Raw genomic sequence first — 17,208 nt, 5'->3', positions numbered from 1 at the left:
ACTGTTACCAGCTCACCCTATCGTCGCCTGGCGCCAACCAGCATGTTCTACCCCAACTACCAGCCCCTCCCCTTACACGAAGCCCAACACCTCTTCCACCTGCAACAATTTCACCCGACCTTCCACCAGCCACACGGGTATCTGCACGCCTATATGCACGCTGGCGGATGGAGACGGCACCCTCAGGTGAGAGTTTCGACTTCTCGAGTATTCGCTCGTAGCTGACAGGCTAGTTTAGGAGCATGGTGACGCACCATTATCCGGCGCAGGGGCCGGCAAGGATGACAATGCGGACGACGATGCCGGGAAGGTCCGGCAGGCGATGAGGGTGGATAAAAGGGAGAATGAGATGTAGGTGTACCCTGTCGATTGTCATGCATATCATCTTGTATCGATAGACTAGCCGGTCGTGCAGATGTGCTTGCTCTCACGGGCGAATTCGAGATCACCTGGGCAGCTGGGGACCGAACCAGAACAGCCGTGCCCAAGGGGTCACGGTTGATAATTTGCTACATGCTGCTTTCCTCTAGTATATACAATCCTTAGATCTCTACCTGCCGTTCTGCTTACCGCCTAGCGGCGCCCGACGGGTCGATCCCTCGAGTATGTACCGGGCGTCACTGCGACAACTGTAACGTCAGCGTCTGCCCCGTGCTACTGGATCGAGGCTTGACAGCCTGTCTCGAATACTCATCACAGTCGCCAGTCCTCGATGTAGCAGATAGACTTACTGTATATGGCGTGGATCAACCCGGGGATTCCGCCGAGAAGCGTGAGCAGTATGTTGAGCCAGAATTGTCCGCCACAACCTGTATTGATCAGCATAAATAGGGTAGATTCTGGGCGATCTCTCGATGGCCCGCCATGTGCAGGGTCTGCGAGGTGGAGAAGGGCAACATACCTCGCTTCACAACACTGTTCGTCAGCTTGACCCCTAGCTGTAGATGAGGGGCGAAGAGCAAAGCCAAGGACTTACACACTCGCGGGCGGGACGAAGAACGCAATGATGTACAGCACGATATCCAGGCCCACTACGCCCAGTCAGCTGTACGATCTCCTCCTCCTCAGTTTGAGAAAGCTTACAGTCATTGTTCCCCTGCCTCCGGCCATCATCTACAACATAGATGGGCTGACCCCCCGCCCCGGTCGGTTGACCATGATGTCCGTGCTGCGGTGCCCCCATATTCCCGACCGCGCCATAAGCTTGGGGCTGGCCCTGTCCGTATCCTCGTGTACTGTCATTGTAGCCTTGCCCAGCGAGCGGCTGTTGTTGTTGTGGGTGGACTTGGTCCTGGCCGTACTGGTTCTGAACGAAGGTGTTGTCGCCTTTCATCTTGGGTTCGTAGTGGTTTCGGTGGGAAGTGGTAGGTGTGGTTGATTTGGTGTGAGATGAACTTGGAGTGCTGGTAAGTGGCGATACTGAGCTGGAGTCTAGAGGGTCTGATATAAGTAGAAAGGTGAAATGCTGTGTCGAGTAAGCGTGTCAAGGTGGGGAAGGTGGACAAAGGTCGGCCGGTACCGGCAGGCGGTGGGAGCGGTGCGCCAGAGCATGACGTCATGCGCTGGGACCGGGCCTCGCTTGGCGCTGTGGGTACGGAAATTCGTGGTGAAGCTGTGAAGTTCAATTCAGCTCTGGAGCTTCGAGCTCAGTCGCATGCAAAGTCGCGCATCAGAAGTGTGCGGCTGTTGCACTGCGCGGCATGAAGACAGGCGACCCGGCAGAGGTGCTCAATCGAGCGGGCGTGTTGGCGAAGTCCGCAGTGGCAGCACATGATAAGCTTGATCCATGGCAGCGATGCATAGATTTCCCTCCGAGCCTGGCTCGCATCATACTACCAGGGGCCGTTCCGTCTTGCAGGAAGTCCACCTCCGCCTCGTCCATATTACCAGCGCAATGAAGATGATGGTCAAGCTTGACTCAATGCGAGAGGCTCGAGCACAGATCCGCCACTCGTACTCACCTCCCTTGACTCTATTCGCTCCTCCCTTTCCTTTCCTGCCGTGATCCGTGCGTCCGAGCTTGAATCGCTCGAACTCAAAGCTGCGCTCAGCCAATTCGAGCAAGACCTTGTGTATCTCCACCTTTCCTTCCCTCATTCATCCTTCCACTACAGACATACGACCCATCGCGTGTACCCATCAGTCGCTTGACAGCTCGGAATCACGATGGACCTTTCGGCGCTGGGATCGACATTACCGGCCGGTCTGGCGGACGCGGAGCGGGAGATGGGCGATAAGTTTAGAGGTTAGTCGTGTGTTTGCGGTCGGGCCGCTCGTGCGAGGTCTCGGAAGCGGATGTCGAATGTCGCCACCCTCTCTTTGGCCATATTCGGTTGAGGAGTAGAGATCCGCTTTGAGGGACAGGTCTGGAACGGTATAGCTGATGCTGTCAGCCTCGGCATTGAGCATAACGAACTTGTACAAGTCATCTTTGGGATACACGAAGGTATGTCTCAGCTCCCCCTTTGTGGGATATATCGACTACATGTTCACATACACGGGGGCGCGAGCTGACTTATCAGCAAGCATATCAAGTGGGCTACTCGGCATGCATGTAAGTCAAAGAAGTCACGTTCAGCGGGATCGCGTGTAATCAGCGATCCCGGATTGAGAGTGCCGAGGCAGGAAGGGGCACAGTAGCTAACGAAGCAGTGCCGACGTCCTTTCTACGGTGCAGAGCTCGATAGGGGCCGGCCAGGATGCCACGCAGACATTGTCGAGACTGATGGACTGGGCGGAAGCACGAGAGGTTAGCTGTCTCCTTGTTTCCCAACATAGGAATCGAGCTAACGCTACAGACCGCTATGGCCGCCTTTGCAGCTGAAGACGGCGACGACGCACCCCTCAATACTCCTGGTCAGACCCCTGCCCAACCTCACCCCCACCGTCGAGCCGCTCATACGCGCAATCAAATACACCTACAAGCGGCCACCCGGCCGTCCTCTGCGCCAATACCCGACTCATACTACCAGCACCGTACTCCTCACGTACATCCTTCCTCCGATAATACGCCGGGACCATCAAGACAGCCTATGCGAGGTGTGCAGCAGGGCGCTAGGGAAGGAGGGGACAATATACGGATGGAAACGGGCCAGAGTGGCGGAGATCCGGATCGGACATTCGTGCAAGGTTCGACGCCCTCGGCTGAGGCTACACCTGCCAGTGGCTCGAGATCTATGCAGAGCGAGACGGGCGCCGGGCCCGGCGGGATGCCCTCGTCCAGTCCCACGGTATCTATCCGGCCTGTTGGCGGGAATGGGCGGATCAGCCGCAGCCCACTCCGATATCGTCACGATGCTTCGTCAGCTCCTACATCCTTCACGCTACCGTCGGTTCCCTTCGCGCCTTCCCTCCCCCCAAATCTTACCCACCCATCCTCCGCATCGACCCTCCTCCCCGTACCTCCCATGACGACGACCTCGATCCCCATTGGCGTCGGGTCGAAACGGCCCATTACGGCCGTCCACCTCGATGCGGACTTGGACGTACCCATGACGGATGATGGGATGCCAAGCGGGGCCTCGAGCGGAGTAAGCAGGGGAGGGAGGTCGTCAAAGAGGCGGAACGTGGATAGGAGGGAAGGAAGGGATGTTGACGGAAGCGGAACGTCAGAGAATGCAGGTCGGGAGAAGGAGAGGGAGGAGAGGAAGAGGGGACGGAAGGGGAAAGATACAGGTGGAGGGTGAAGGCAAGCTCTACAATGGCGGCTACAATGGCGGGCATGTCGTTGGGCGGAAATGGCGAGATAGGGTCGAGGGGTGAGATTTTGGCGTTCGGGCGGTCCACGGATGATCCTCATGATCAGAGGCAGACAAGTGAGGCTTTCAGTATGTTGTACTAGTGATCACCTCGCGCCCACATTAGTATGAAGCACGCGCCTAAGAGATGCAGGTGTCGGTCATTGCTTCAGATGGTCTTTTCTCATGGATCATCAATCTCCACATATCGGTACAAAGGGTGATCCTCATTTCACATGACGGCACAGAAGTACGTCTTCGCCTCTACTAGTCTACCCTTCCCGTCCCTCGAGGGATAACGCGACCCCGCTCTCCTTCCTGTCCGCCCCTGCGAAGGCCTGTATCGGGTCGTACGTTGCGTGTGTCCCGGCGAGGGAACAGTAAACAGGGAACGCGTTCCAGTTTGCCTCTTATATTTTCCGCCACCTACATCCCTCCTCTGCGATGGAGGCACTCGGCTGTATACTCCACCGCGAAAGCATGTTTCGCGCTTGCGCCGCGTACTGCGGTCCTCTCCCTTGCGGCCAGACGACTGGTCGAACGACCGATCATCGAAGCGCCATTCGCCATCGTCTGATGCAGTTCTGTACTGGCTCTGGCTGCCGTCAGATCTCGCTGCTGGGCGGGGAACTCTGGGCGCTCGAGGGGGACGGGCTTTGCTGAAGGCGTTGTCGAGCTCGAAGTCATACACAGGGATGTGATCGTCGTCGCTAGCCTCAGACTCCCAGTAGCGCGGATCCCTACCGGGAGCGTAGTAGCTGTCCGTATCTGAGTCCTCACCAGGATCGGAGTGGAAAGGATCTGGCGATCCCGGTCTGGTTCGCTGATGATCACTTGCGGGTCCATGTTGCTCGTGAGTACGCGACGAAGTCCGAGAGGAACGATACTGGTCGTGATGTGGACGACGAGGTGCCATAGTGTCCAACTTCGATATGGTCGCGTGATTGACTGGCTGCGATACTGGCAATTGCAAGGTGTGACGAGTCCTGAAAGATCGTCAGTGGGGATGCGGGATGGTCATCCCAGCTGATATGTGTGGGTACCGAGAGAGTGAGCAGGCACGCATCCTTTCGCGCGGTACGCGCAGCATGTCAGAGATCGATGAGTACAGGGAAAGTCAGACAAAGGAGACGCAGCCGGTCAGGTGCGCTCACAGACACCAGCTGGTCTGAGCTGATGAGCGCCTGGTTCCAGCACATCCCCTCGATGGTAAGTGAGCCTCGTCACAGCCTTTGCCGTGGTTTGCTACAGCGTTGTTACATGCAGCTTTATCCTGACGGCGATAAGATATCGGCGCAAGGATATCAAGGAAAGGCCTCTACGCCGCACGCCCTGCTGTCGGATCCTGACAGATCAGCTCTCTGTCCGAACCTGAATACAACACTGCAAAAGCAGACTCACCTTGTACACCCTTAGAGCCTGCAACTCCCCCACCACCTTCTCGATCCCATCACCAGCCGGCCCATTCCCCTTCCGCTTCTTCTGCTGAGGCGGTCCCTCATTCTCCAGACTTGCCATATCCAGCTCCACCACTCCTTGACATCCCACGTCCTCTCCCTCCAGCCCGTCAAACCTCGCCGCCTCCAGCGTGAGCCCTTCTTCGTTCGCCAGATGCAAAAGACAGATAAAGCAGAAGCTTGTCGAGATCTCCGACATCTTGTCCTTGGGGTATGTCCGCCGGAGGTCTGTGATAATGTTGTTGAACGTTTTGGCCTCGCCCACCGGCGTGAGCATCTCCGTCTCTGGATCTGACGGATCGTCCAGCTCCATCTCGCCGTCCGCGTCAACAGGCTTGGGCACGAGCGATTTGAGACCGACCCAAATATCGTCCTTGAGCCGCTTAACATCGACCCGCTTGGCCCGCTTGGCAAATGTGACGTTTTCCGGTCGAGCCCGCTTGATCTGAGTCTGGCTGCCCTGCCATAGGTTATCGTCTTCCCCGTCCATATCCCCTGGACCGGATGGTAGTGGGGTTGATGGCTCGTCCAGGGCGTCATCGACGAATGCAAAGTCGCCAATATCGGTGATATCGTCATCACCGTCGTTATCTCCATCGGCGAAGAATTGAGACTCGAAGGGCATGGGTGACGCCGGTTCTGCCAATGGTCAGCCAGAGTGCACGACCGCTTGCTGTAGACTCACCACCCAATCCATCCGCTCTTTCCGCCGCTGCTTCCGCCCAGAAAGTGGTGTCGATCTCTCCTTCGGCATTCTCGATCCGCGCACTTTGGTTCTTCTTCCGCATCCGAAGCTAGAGCGTTAGCAATGTTTGGCATGATGTTCACGATAAAACTCACTGCAAATTTGGGCTTCATGAAAAGCCTAACCAGTTGCCGACTGCTAAAGTGCATGTCGTCAGGCAAGAGGTTGGCGCTCTCCTCCTTTTGCCGCTCCTTCTCCCTCCGCTTCCGCTTGTACTTGTCCGCGAGATCGTTCGTCTCTTTGCTGGAGCGTTTCCGATTGGTGGCGGACTGGGCGTGCGCAGGCAGGGCTATAGACGTTCGAGAAGCGGGTGCGAAGAGGATCTTGGAGCTTGACGCGGTCGTTGCAGCCGACATGAAGTCAAGAACGAAGGGGGTCTTGGCGGGTCCACTGGCTCGATCGGCCTTCTTTGTCGCCGCTGAAGCAGGATCTGAGCTGTTAGCGGGGAGACCTGTCGTTGATATTGACCGACTCACCCTTCTTTGCCACCTTCCTCAGCTTCCAGTGCTCTACACCCGCCCATCCCCTTTTCCCGAAGCCCTTGTCGAAGTAGTCAAACATCCCATCATCATCCCCGTCCCCCTCTCTCCCCGCTAACGCCATGACCAGGTCCCCGCCACCTCGCTTCGGGTCGAACGGCATAAGGTGCTCGCCCGGCTGACCCAACGCGACCGCCCCAGAGCCTGACGCTACCATCCCGCCCATATTCCCACCATCGTAATCACCACCGCCGGCTGACTCGTTGTCATCATACCCTCCACCCATCCCACCGCCACCAAAGTCATCGTCCCCGAAAAAGTCCACGGGTCCGCCGCCACCGACAGACTCGCCAAAATCCGACATCCCGCCGTCGTCATTGTCGTTCCAGTTGTCCTTGAGGCTCAGCAGTGAGGTGAGATCGGGGACGGCGCTGGGGTCCGAGGAGAACCGGAAGCTGGAGAGGGTATCGGAAATCATCAGATTCTGAAGTGCATCCGGTGCAGGCATGAAAGCTGTGTTGTCAGCGAGATACCGCATGTGTGGCACTTACGTCTCAATCGCTCCAGGTCAACCTCAGCATTCATCCCCGGTCCCAACTCCTCCTCCAGTTCCTCCTCCTCGACAACAGCATCTCCAGCGTCAAATACCACTCGCATTCTCCCGTCCACTGCCAAATGGTTCATCAGAAGACCCATTGCTCCACCTTCGTCAAAGTCCGCCGAGGTCTTCTTGAAGAGCGGGTCGACCGAGAATTCCAGGTCCAGCTTTTTGACTTGGAGAGTGGTGAAAGACTTGGCCAAGGTGGATTCCGAGCGGTGAGAGGTATTCTAGCGAGTCAGCTTGGTACCCCACGGCGGCAACAGCTAGATGCCATACCTTTCGTGTCTTCGGCCGGTCTCCATCTTCACCTCCCTCTTCGCCCTCGTCCTGGGGTTCCTCTCCAGTGCCTGTAAGGCGTCAGCTCGCTAGCTACTGCGAGCTCTATCATAGCTCACCTCCCGCCAGACCGCTGAGAAGCTTTCCAGTCTCCGTTGCGACCGAGTCCACTCGGGATGTCCAGATCTTGACACACCCATCCAACGTCGACGAAGCCTTCTGGAAGTTGATACCTGTATATCAGCTCGATCTCGCTGATCTGGTCCAGCTTTCAAGGCTTACTTTGGTCATCAGGCCCGTTCCTGAGCAGGGTCATATCGTGAAAGTAGTCAATCAAGGCAAAGTTCCAGGTATTGGTGACCGTGATTTTCTACATGTCAGCTGCTGCTGCTCCAGTGCCAGCAGTTACTCACATTGTCAATCGCAGCCTTCATCCACTCCTCGTACTTGCTCTCCCTGACCTCCCAGCTGACACCGACCATCTCCGGATTCACCGCCGATAAGCGTTTTCCCAGCCGTCTTCCTTCCTTCCCAGCTGCACCCAATGCTACCGCAGACACAATCCGCTTTCCTTGGCCAGCCCTCCCCGCACTAACCTCTGCAGGCTCGTCTCCCGGGGCTACGCCTATATTGCCAAAGTGGGCAGACTTGCGTCGGTTGGCCTTTTCGGCCTTGTCGTTGTTGATCGGCGGTTCGGGCTGATTGCTCGTCGAGGCGTCTTGAAGCGCAGCTTCGCTCGTGGTAGACGGGCGGGGCTTTCGGCCCTTTGTGACGTCTACACGAGGCATCGTGTATGCTGTATAGTGCGAGGGAATGTAAGGACGATGGGTGAAGGAGGAGTGACTAGTCAGTTCGGCTTTGTTGATGCTGCGAAGACGCGTCAGATTTCGCGTTTCCGTTGGAAGCGGCTGCGGTGTAACGTAAAGCCGCCGCTGCTGGTGCTCGCAGAGGGGGGTTCAAAGGAGTGAATCTTTCTTTGTCGACGTATCGAGCTACTCATGGTATAGCAAGGCAGTCAGCCCAGGGTATCCGGCTGCCTAGATGAGCGCTGTATCGAGCGTAACGCGAATACGGCAAAGATGGCGCCTTACCATGAGATCAACGGCGAGAGGGCAGCCGAACTCGGCTCCCGATCGACTTTGTCGAGGATATTGACAAGGCTACCCTTACTCTGTGCGTACTGACCCCACCTGAGCGAGGCTCACGTCACGACTGAGGCCCTCGCTGATTGAATCAGTCAGTTTTGCGCTTCTCAGCTGTACCTGGCTGGCGTTCACATTCACGATCACCATCCCGGAGGTGCTGCTTCGACGTCATGATACGTGGCACTTCATCGAACAGTGAGTCGCGACCACAGTATCGGGGAATGGAGCAAGCTGATGTATGAAGGCTGCTCATCTTCAACATCCTCATGGGGTTGACTATGCTGTCCCTGTTTACCGCCGCCACTCGGTCACCTGGTCACCCTGACCCGAGCGCCGCTCCTTTCGCTTACGTTCCTGAGGAAATACGCCAAGGCCCAGTCACGCTTGCTGCCCTCCCTCATGCGCAAGAGGCACCTTGTCGATCAAGTCCATCACCGCTGCAGCTTGATCAGCTCGAAGCTGAAAGATCCGGAGCCAGTTCCGCGCATCCCGCCGCCCGGACCGCCGATCCCGACGATATCCCTCTGCGCTACTTGAGAAACTCTCAGTGGGTGGAGGGTCGGATAGCGAAGGATCATCCGTCCCCACTGCCTCTCCCTTCGCGCCGACCGATGCCTCCAGCACCTCTTCAGCGCAATATGCGAGCATCGTCGGACGGCGGAGACGGTCACACTCCTACCATATCGCCCTTCCCGCTCGGACTGAGCCCCTTCGTTCCAAGCACTGCTGTGGAAGCCGGTGGGGAATCAGACTGGACGGACGAGGAGGATGTAGAAGAGGGAGGGGAAGATGCGGATGCAACGGCGGACCGGATGCAAGTCATCAGGACAGGCGAGACCAGGGCGAGACCCAAAGGATACTGGATGGGAGATGCGGTCGAGGGGGACCGAGAAGTAATGCTCGACGAGCTAGAAGCCGAAGTTGCTACTCTCCTGCAGAATCAGAACCGACAACTGCTCGATTCCGCGGCGGACTCAAAAGTTCTGATGGCGAAGAGCAACACTGGCGGACCACGATTTTGCCGCAAGTGCGAAAGCTGGAAACCGGATCGCACCCATCATTGCCGGTTCTGCAAGAGATGTGTTCTGAAGAGTAAGCTATCCCGATCGGCTCCAACAGAGACGAACGCTCATGTTCCCAGTGGACCACCATTGCGTATGGCTGGCGACTTGTGTCGGGCATCGGAACTGTGTGTTCTTATTTGTGCCCAGACTGCTACTGCAAGAGCTGACGCAGCAGACAAGCCCTTCCTGCTCTTCATTTCATATGGCACCTTACTGGCTATATATGTCTGCCTCGAGAGCGCCTATCAAGTCTACATGTTTATGACTGATGATGGAGCGTACGATATGCCCAGCCCGGATCTATCATCAGACGGTAGCCCTACGACACATACTGTGGTGAGTACTCATCGTCTAACAGATGGCCAGGCTGATCACCAGCAGGAGGTTGAATTCTCCCCTCTTGTCTACATGCTTCTCGCCATGATCGGCGCGTTCTTCACCCTCGCGATTGGTGGTCTAGCAACCTATCACTGGTATCTGGTCTGGTGAGTCTTGTTACCAGCTCGATAGATAAGAGCTGTAAGTCGCAGCAACAACATGACGACGCTCGAACAGATCTCGCACACCTACCCTTCAGCCCTGCTCCCCGTTCGCCCGGCCGCATCCGATACTGGTACTACCCCTCTCTCGACCTGGAAACCAGATCACCTACTTACTCGAGCCGAGCGACACCGGCTTTTCGATGAAGCGCGAAATATCAACGTGTACGATATCGGGTGGCGAAAGAACATACTTCAAGTCCTCGTTGGCGATGTCAGCCGGTCTCGGCGAGCCAGTAAGCGCAGTTGGGCCGTCGCTCTCTGGCCACTCGCGCCTTCATCCAACGGGGATGGTCATGAGTTTGAATATGACGAAACGAAGCTGGAGAGGCTAAGACGGCTGACGGAGGATCTGAGGCTGGGGGCTCGATCTCAGGGGATCGATAGACAGGAAGAGGCGTCATCATCCGCTGGCGAAGAAGAGTAGCAGGTTGTCAGCAGACGTGCACCTTTTATCAAGGAAACCTTACATGTGAGTCGAGCTCCCCCGCTCTCGGTGCAAAGCAGCTGATGCCCAGATCTGCTTCTGCATGTGCATGCATCACACGCGTTTGAGTCCTCGCTTCGCCAGATCTGACGGCCTATACTCAGATTCATGCGTTTCGCCGTTTTGCCCTTGGGCGCCGAGGACGACGCCACCTTCCTGATGGTAGACCTGGCCTTCTTGCAACCCTGCCGAACCAGAGTGAATATGAGGGATGAAACGCCAACCCGCGCGAATGCGGCTTCACGCCTTCGATCATTTCTCAAAATCGAGGCTGGTATCGCCCAGCCGAGGGCACGACCTACGATATGTATTCGCTTTCGCCATGCTATCCGCCGTGATGCTGAAAGGAGCTTCACCCCTTGTCGTGGTGGACATGGGGAAGATGGACTGGTCGCGACGCGTCATAGCTGCCATTTGGCGCAAATGTCAAAGGATAAGCTGATATCAGAGGAGCGTCTTGCAGAGTGTGGAGGCTGCCGTCGGCCAGGAGGAGGTCTGAAAGGACAGTATAAAGCTTGGTACACTCTTCACTGATGAAGGCCTCTCCCCTCTTTCCGCTCCGTCTTTCATTGCTCGCGCTATCCATGCCGTCTGAAAGCTGACTTGCTGCTGATTGACCATCCTGACGAGGCCCTTCTGACCTCACCCGCCCGACATCAGATCGCCATCCCACTCGCCACCATGTTTCAAGTATACGAACACTCGCCACCCCTGCAGCTGTACGTCAATGACGGGCAGGGTTCGCCTTATCGAGGAGACGCAAAGGACGAGATCTGCGGGGTAGATGGCGGGCTCCTACCTGGCGGTACTGGTCGGCAGCCCAACTTTCTGCAGAAGCTGTTCGAGTGAGTTCATATTTGCCACCCGCTCGAGATTTCACTTATCGTCCAGCTTCCTTGCCCTTGATCCACACCCATGCCCCGATGTCATCTACTGGGCCGCAGACTCGAAGCAGCTTGTGATTGCCCGTCCCGACGAGGTGAGTTCTCCCCTCAAACGGGACGGTGGATGAAAAGCTGAGCTACACAGCTCGCAAAGACCGTACTGCCGAAGCTATTCAAGCATGACAAGATATCGTCGTTCGGACGTCAGCTCAATGTGAGTATCAGCTATGAGACAGGTCGCGGGGGCGATGATTAGCTGATAAATTAGATCTACGGCTTCGCGAGAGTCTATCCCGGCAGGCAGTTCAAAGATGGCATGGGAAACATTCTGGATGCATCGGTCTGGGCTCGTGAGTCTATGTGATCGCCACTTACCGCCTATACTGAGCCCTGCCGAGCCGGTCGACTGTGCTAATGGCCAGACCCCACCCTTCACCGCCTCTCCACCACAACCGACATCGCTGCTGTCAAACGCCGCGCCGCTCCCAAGCTCTTCCGTACTCGTCGTCTTGCCAATGGCCAGGTTGTCCGAACGAGAGCGGGGCCTGAGGTCGAGCGCAAGTTCCGAGAGATCAAAGAAGACATGGCTATGGAGAGGCGGTCCAAGCATGGCTGGGGAGGAGAAGCTCGGCCGAGTCAGATCGCGTCCTACGCCTCCAGCACGCCGATGGTGATCGACTATGATGGACAGCGGGCGAACGAAATGAGCCAAAGCCCGGCGGACGTCTTCGAGTGGAGCTCGAGCAGCGGTACGAGCTGGGGGAACGTGCCGATGTTGCCGGTCGAGCAGGGGTTCGAGGGGGATGGCCAGGTCTATGGAGATTTTTCGCCATCATACGAGTCGCAACGAGCAGATCCCTATCGTCAACAACTATCAAGCATCACCGAAGGCGTTCCGATGGCGCCACAGTATCAGACGACTCACAATCACAGTGCTCTCCCTCAAGAGCCTCACCTCCACTCAGACCAGACCGGTGAAGCGTACCAACAGCAATCTTTCTCTACTGACAGCTTTCCGCCCCTATCTGGTAGGTTCTACCGCAGCTGTCCAGCCAGCATCCATACGTCCCCCGTGCCTGCCCAGCGTGCCTTGCAGTCTGCCCGTCAGTTCCCGCCCAGCTTCAATGCTCACCTCGCTTCTACCGAAGTCACGATGAACGTCCAGCACCTGCACGCAGGTACACACATCGTCCAGCGCATCGCCGCCCCCGCCGCCCAGAACCCCTTCGCCGTCCCGCATTCCCTCGACCACAATCATCACTCGTCCCCTATCGACATCCGCGCCCCGACTCCCAACCACCAGCCGATCGGGTCTTCTCCGCTCTCATTCACCGGCCCCTCCTCGCATGCCGACCCCTACGCCGTATCTCCCGACACTACTCCGCCCAGTGGGTTCGCATCGCGCGAGCTCTCTGTGTATCCCGATATTCAGAGCTGGGAGCGGACCGGTGTTATAGATCCTCGATGGGTCAGTCCGAAGGGCACATACGTCTTCAATACCCCGGCGCAGACTCCGCGGGCGGGCAGCCCCATGATGGTCTCGAGCTATCTGGTGGGAGAGGGGGAATCGCAGAGTTGGGGTGCGCCCTCCAGCTTGTCGCTGACGAGCGGGGTGAGGGACAGTGGTGGTGCGTGGGGTCCGGCGGGTGCGATGCCACCTACGTACCTTCCTGCGCAACACTTTGATATGAGCATGTGACCAGATGTACCAATATGAAGAAAGACTGGCGCAACTTACGATACTTATACTGATCATAGCGCTGATGATTGGCTTGGAGCCCATCTGAAGCTGTGGTATCAGCAGAAGGTGGTGAGAGGCTCAAAAGTGGGCAGGTAGCTGGCCCCCCGGGTACCGTAAGTACCGCATAGCAAATTCGCGCGATGGTAGAGGAGAGTAGAGCTACTGACTATAGAGGACACGCTGTAATAATCACAGAGCGGGTCTGGCATATCTGGCTCGAGGCTTCCGAGCAGCACTCTACCAAGAAGGCTCGGGCCTAGCCATACATGATGCTCATCCTACTGGTCGTCTTCGAACTCGCCGTATTGTTCGTCCTCTTCCTCGTCTACATCCTCGATACCCTCATCCGCGGCGATATTCACAACTTCCTTCCTCGATCTCTTCTTCTTCTCCCCACCCTTCTTTCCCTCTCCCTTCTTCTTCCCCTCTCCGACCTTCCTCGCCTTCTTCTCCACGCGCAGGAATGAACGCTGTATCCTGGTCCCCATCCCTTCCTCTATTCGCTCGGCAGTCAGGCGGGACAGTCGAAGGGCGTTCGGACCGGGCGCAACGTAGGTGTTGGTGGTATAGGCTGTTGAGGAGTATGCTGAGGACTGTAAGTCTACTCTTCTGTCCGAAAGGGGAAGTAACTCACTTTCCATGAAGTGATCACTTAGTAAAAGCTCGATTATCAACCGCTCGGTGTCCTGCTCGATCAGCTTATACCCGGCCCCAGAACCATTCCCACCCGACTCACATCCTCATTCAACGTGACTTTCCCCCCGACAAGCTCCTCGAGATCCACATTCCCCTCTCCCGTCGCCTTCTTCTTCTTTCCCTTTCCCTCGGCAACCGAAAAAGATCCCCCTCCACCTCCCCTTGCCAGCTTCGCCAAGGCGGACACCGTCAATCTTCCCCCTTGATTCAGCACCTCCCCGCTCACCCTCAAAAGCTTCCACGCCTCGAGCGTGACGTCTCGCGTCTCCACATTCGCCTCGTCTCGTGTGCAATTATCGCAGCTACCGCAAGTGGTCAGGGAGCCGGCGGAGGTGGAGGAGTCGAGAGCCGCAGCATTGTCCCAAGCATTGGCGGAAAGGTTGGCGGAGGCGGAAAAGTACTTTGCGAATGCAACCTGTAATCTTAGTTCATGTATTGTTTGCCTGTATACTTGGGACCCACCTTGCGACAGGTCTGAAGATCTTGTGCGAAGCGCAGCATTTCTCGCACTACACTGTCAACCCCGAAAATGGCGTCCCTGACGCCCACTCACGCTTTCCGGTCCCGTCTGGGTCATTACAAACATGGCCCGCCAGCTTGGTCGCATCTTGACCGCGATAGAACAGCACGCAGTCGCTATCTTGACCGTCTCGTCCCGCTCGTCCGGTCTCCTGGTAGTAGCCATCGAGCGACTTAGCCATCTGTGACGTCAGCCTCCGTCCAGGATAGCCTCTGAAGGCAGACTGACTGAGTGGTCTATAGTCCGTCAGCTGTTTGCTTAGATTATTCTCGGTTGGGGGACTTACGGATGACGTAGCGTACGTTGCCCTTATCTATACCCAGTCCAAAAGCGGTCGTTGCGCAAATACAGCTAGATCATCAGGATAGGCACTAACTACTGTATCCCAGAGGGCCGTACTCACTCGATCTTCCCGGCCCGCCAATCCAAGTGGATTTGCTCCTTCTCCTCCTCCGATATTCCGGCATGGTACACTCCGGTCTGTATGTCAGCTGGGCTTTGCTGTAGACAGCCAGAGCTGCCAGTTCACCTTGATGTCGCTATTTGACCACTCGCGCAAAGCGTCCGCCACAGTCTCGGTATCCTGCATATTCAGCCAGGGACAACGGAGTGAGCTCGAGCAAGTACCGACCTTCTTACTCAGGCAGTATATGATACCGCTTTCCGCACTGACAGTATCAGCATACAGTCGCCAGCAATTTCCTTACTTTGACTTACGCGTGATGGTTAAGAATCCACTCGCCCATGACTTCGATTGTAGCCTTGGCGCTGCTTGGCTTCTGCATTACTCGGTAGTGCAGGTTGGGCCGGTATAGCGGAGCGGTAAAGTAGACCGTGCCCGTCGGCTTTGCAGAACGGCCGTCGGTGAGTGGGCCCAGACGCAGGATTTTGAGCAGATCCGGCAGGGTCTTGGAGGAGAGCGTGGCGGTCTATAAGTGAGCTAGAGTTTCTCGGCGGGACTAGATATAGCTACTCACTACAGCTTGGATCGGTACATTAGGGAAGTGCGCCTTGAGTGCTGACAGCTGCTTGTAATCTGGCCGGAAGTCTGGATGGTCAGCAAGCCGCGCAGCCAATTGATCGGTGGACCTCACCGTGCCCTAGCTGACTGCAGCAATGTGCCTCGTCTGCAGCATCAGTAAGCGCAGGAAGGTGCGGTGTAGACAGCTGGGCTGAACATACCGATCACGAAACGTCCTGGGAGATCAGTCAGAGGCACATCGGAATCCCAAGGCCAACGGACTCACGTAGACGTTTACCAGAGTTGGCCTTCTCCAAGACCGACATCAGTCGCTTTGACTTTGAGACTTTCTCGGGCTGAAGGATGAGCTTTGCCTTATGAAGAGAACATGCGCAGATAATGATCTTACTGTGAGGTAAACGAGCTATATCAACTATCAGCGGATTCTCCACCGACGAGTCCACAGGAAGAGCACAGCTTACTCGAAGCTCCTTCTCTCCGCTCCCGCCTCCCCTCTCCATTTTCTGAAAGATACGATTCTGCTCGTCCTTCGACGTGCTGCCCGTCAACATCTGCATAATTAGCTGGATGCCTTCTGCATAGACGGAAACCTTACAGCTGCCTCGACACCAATCTCCTTCAGCGCCCTCACTTGATCCCATATCAACGCCAGCAACGGGCTGACCACCACCGTCATGCCCTTCTCACCCATCACAGCCGGGAGCTGATACGTCAAGCTCTTCCCTCCTCCGGTAGGCATGACGCAGACGATGTCTCGACCGTCCATGGCGGCATTGATCACTCCTGCTTGACATAGTCGGAAGGCAGGGATGTCGAATATGAATTTGGCGCGAGGGATGACGGCGTCGGACCATGGGAACGAGTTGGTCTGGTAGTCGATAGCGCTTCTAGAGGGACCAGTCTGGATCTGGGGCTTCTTTGCTACGACCGGCTGACGATGGAGTACTGCAAGTCTGGACTCGAGCTGATCCCGCTCGGACTGCAGCGTGTGGAGGAGCGTTTGAAGCGGTTCAATCTCGGCTCGGACGTCGTTCATCTGGAACATTAGCTTGTCTTCTCTGTCATATCCCAGCCCGTCGTCATCCGGATACGGCAGAGAAGGAGGAAGGTAGACGATGAGGCAGGGACCAACCTCAGAGTCAAGCTTCGCCAGCTTCCCTTGTACCACATCCCTCTCTTCCAGCTGATCCGTTTCTCCCGCAACCACCTTGATCGGTCTGCTCTCCCGCATTTCCATCTTCTTTATCATCCCATACTGCGCTTCATAGTATGCCGCCTCCTCATCATAGTCCTCCTCCTCGTCCCCATCATCATCATCGTCGATGACTATCGGCTCCTCAATTGTCCGGCGGCTGGAGCTACCGGAGGTGTGAGGACGCTTCAGCGGGCTGCTAATGGCGAAGAAATCGATCACTTCGTCCTCTGCTGGTCGTTTTGCGGACTTGCTGGACTGCCCGAGCTTGCTAGACTCGGCCTTCATGGCGAGAGTTTAAGGGGGACAGAAGGTTGACAGGGTAGATCGCGGTTCGTCACGCGTCGAAGAGCTCCTTATAAGGCATGAATCGGCGTCATTGGAGACGCAGGGAGTTTTGACCGTCCGGTCTAGTGCTATGAGCCTACTGGCCTCCTAGGAAGCTTGACGGACGAAAGAAGGAGCTCAATAGCACCCCTTGAGGGACTTTGAATGTTTACAACGGACATGACGTTGAATCTCCATTTTCTCTCGGCATCTCAACAACCTGCTGCTGTCTTGCGCCTCAACTTTTCCAAGACCTTCAACTCTTCCATATCTTGCACTAGTACAGCTCTTCGACAAGAAGAGCCCCCTTCGTCTTCTACACAGTCAGCCGAGAAC

General features: G+C 56.5%; 6 protein-coding genes across 6 annotated transcripts; 3 read left to right on the top strand and 3 right to left on the bottom strand.

Moving 5' to 3' along the window:
- Nucleotides 1-573: 573 nt before the first annotated feature.
- On the bottom strand, nucleotides 574-1,333 carry MKK02DRAFT_44071 (uncharacterized protein; the record flags this gene model as incomplete). The annotated part of the gene is made up of 5 exons (XM_053092750.1): nucleotides 574-629; nucleotides 732-809; nucleotides 902-915; nucleotides 977-1,031; nucleotides 1,084-1,333. The coding sequence occupies 5 exons, from the start codon at nucleotides 1,331-1,333 to the stop codon at nucleotides 574-576; spliced, it is 453 nt and encodes a 150-aa protein (XP_052945161.1).
- An 833-nt stretch (nucleotides 1,334-2,166) lies between these two features.
- MKK02DRAFT_32825 (uncharacterized protein) lies at nucleotides 2,167-3,686 on the top strand (the record flags this gene model as incomplete). Its single annotated transcript, XM_053088586.1, has 5 exons — nucleotides 2,167-2,245; nucleotides 2,394-2,446; nucleotides 2,523-2,554; nucleotides 2,653-2,749; nucleotides 2,799-3,686. 5 exons carry the CDS (start codon nucleotides 2,167-2,169, stop codon nucleotides 3,684-3,686), a joined length of 1,149 nt encoding a protein of 382 aa, XP_052945160.1.
- Nucleotides 3,687-5,055: 1,369 nt separating this feature from the next.
- Nucleotides 5,056-8,083, bottom strand: MKK02DRAFT_44069 (putative mitotic chromosome condensation-related protein; the record flags this gene model as incomplete). Its single annotated transcript, XM_053092749.1, has 10 exons — nucleotides 5,056-5,082; nucleotides 5,139-5,833; nucleotides 5,880-5,988; nucleotides 6,035-6,369; nucleotides 6,416-6,931; nucleotides 6,970-7,246; nucleotides 7,296-7,366; nucleotides 7,415-7,528; nucleotides 7,578-7,665; nucleotides 7,709-8,083. The coding sequence occupies 10 exons, from the start codon at nucleotides 8,081-8,083 to the stop codon at nucleotides 5,056-5,058; spliced, it is 2,607 nt and encodes an 868-aa protein (XP_052945159.1).
- Nucleotides 8,084-8,374: 291 nt separating this feature from the next.
- MKK02DRAFT_32822 (uncharacterized protein) lies at nucleotides 8,375-10,470 on the top strand (the record flags this gene model as incomplete). The annotated part of the gene is made up of 6 exons (XM_053088585.1): nucleotides 8,375-8,468; nucleotides 8,533-8,635; nucleotides 8,685-9,532; nucleotides 9,680-9,840; nucleotides 9,883-9,989; nucleotides 10,035-10,470. 6 exons carry the CDS (start codon nucleotides 8,375-8,377, stop codon nucleotides 10,468-10,470), a joined length of 1,749 nt encoding a protein of 582 aa, XP_052945158.1.
- A 741-nt stretch (nucleotides 10,471-11,211) lies between these two features.
- MKK02DRAFT_44067 (HSF-type DNA-binding-domain-containing protein) lies at nucleotides 11,212-13,113 on the top strand (the record flags this gene model as incomplete). Its single annotated transcript, XM_053092748.1, has 6 exons — nucleotides 11,212-11,375; nucleotides 11,422-11,509; nucleotides 11,560-11,628; nucleotides 11,683-11,764; nucleotides 11,837-12,323; nucleotides 12,471-13,113. The coding sequence occupies 6 exons, from the start codon at nucleotides 11,212-11,214 to the stop codon at nucleotides 13,111-13,113; spliced, it is 1,533 nt and encodes a 510-aa protein (XP_052945157.1).
- Nucleotides 13,114-13,433: 320 nt separating this feature from the next.
- MKK02DRAFT_26991 (P-loop containing nucleoside triphosphate hydrolase protein) lies at nucleotides 13,434-16,833 on the bottom strand (the record flags this gene model as incomplete). The annotated part of the gene is made up of 17 exons (XM_053087288.1): nucleotides 13,434-13,741; nucleotides 13,790-13,841; nucleotides 13,892-14,266; nucleotides 14,314-14,360; nucleotides 14,405-14,565; nucleotides 14,654-14,722; nucleotides 14,775-14,851; nucleotides 14,901-14,954; nucleotides 15,003-15,039; nucleotides 15,089-15,300; nucleotides 15,349-15,419; nucleotides 15,466-15,498; nucleotides 15,554-15,568; nucleotides 15,619-15,688; nucleotides 15,797-15,904; nucleotides 15,949-16,389; nucleotides 16,486-16,833. 17 exons carry the CDS (start codon nucleotides 16,831-16,833, stop codon nucleotides 13,434-13,436), a joined length of 2,478 nt encoding a protein of 825 aa, XP_052945156.1.
- Nucleotides 16,834-17,208: the final 375 nt, after the last annotated feature.

Source organism: Dioszegia hungarica, assembly GCF_025882075.1.
Source record: "Dioszegia hungarica strain PDD-24b-2 chromosome Unknown MKK02contig_8, whole genome shotgun sequence".
NCBI lineage: Eukaryota > Fungi > Basidiomycota > Tremellomycetes > Tremellales > Bulleribasidiaceae > Dioszegia > Dioszegia hungarica.
This window is presented reverse-complemented; position numbering and strand designations above follow the sequence as displayed.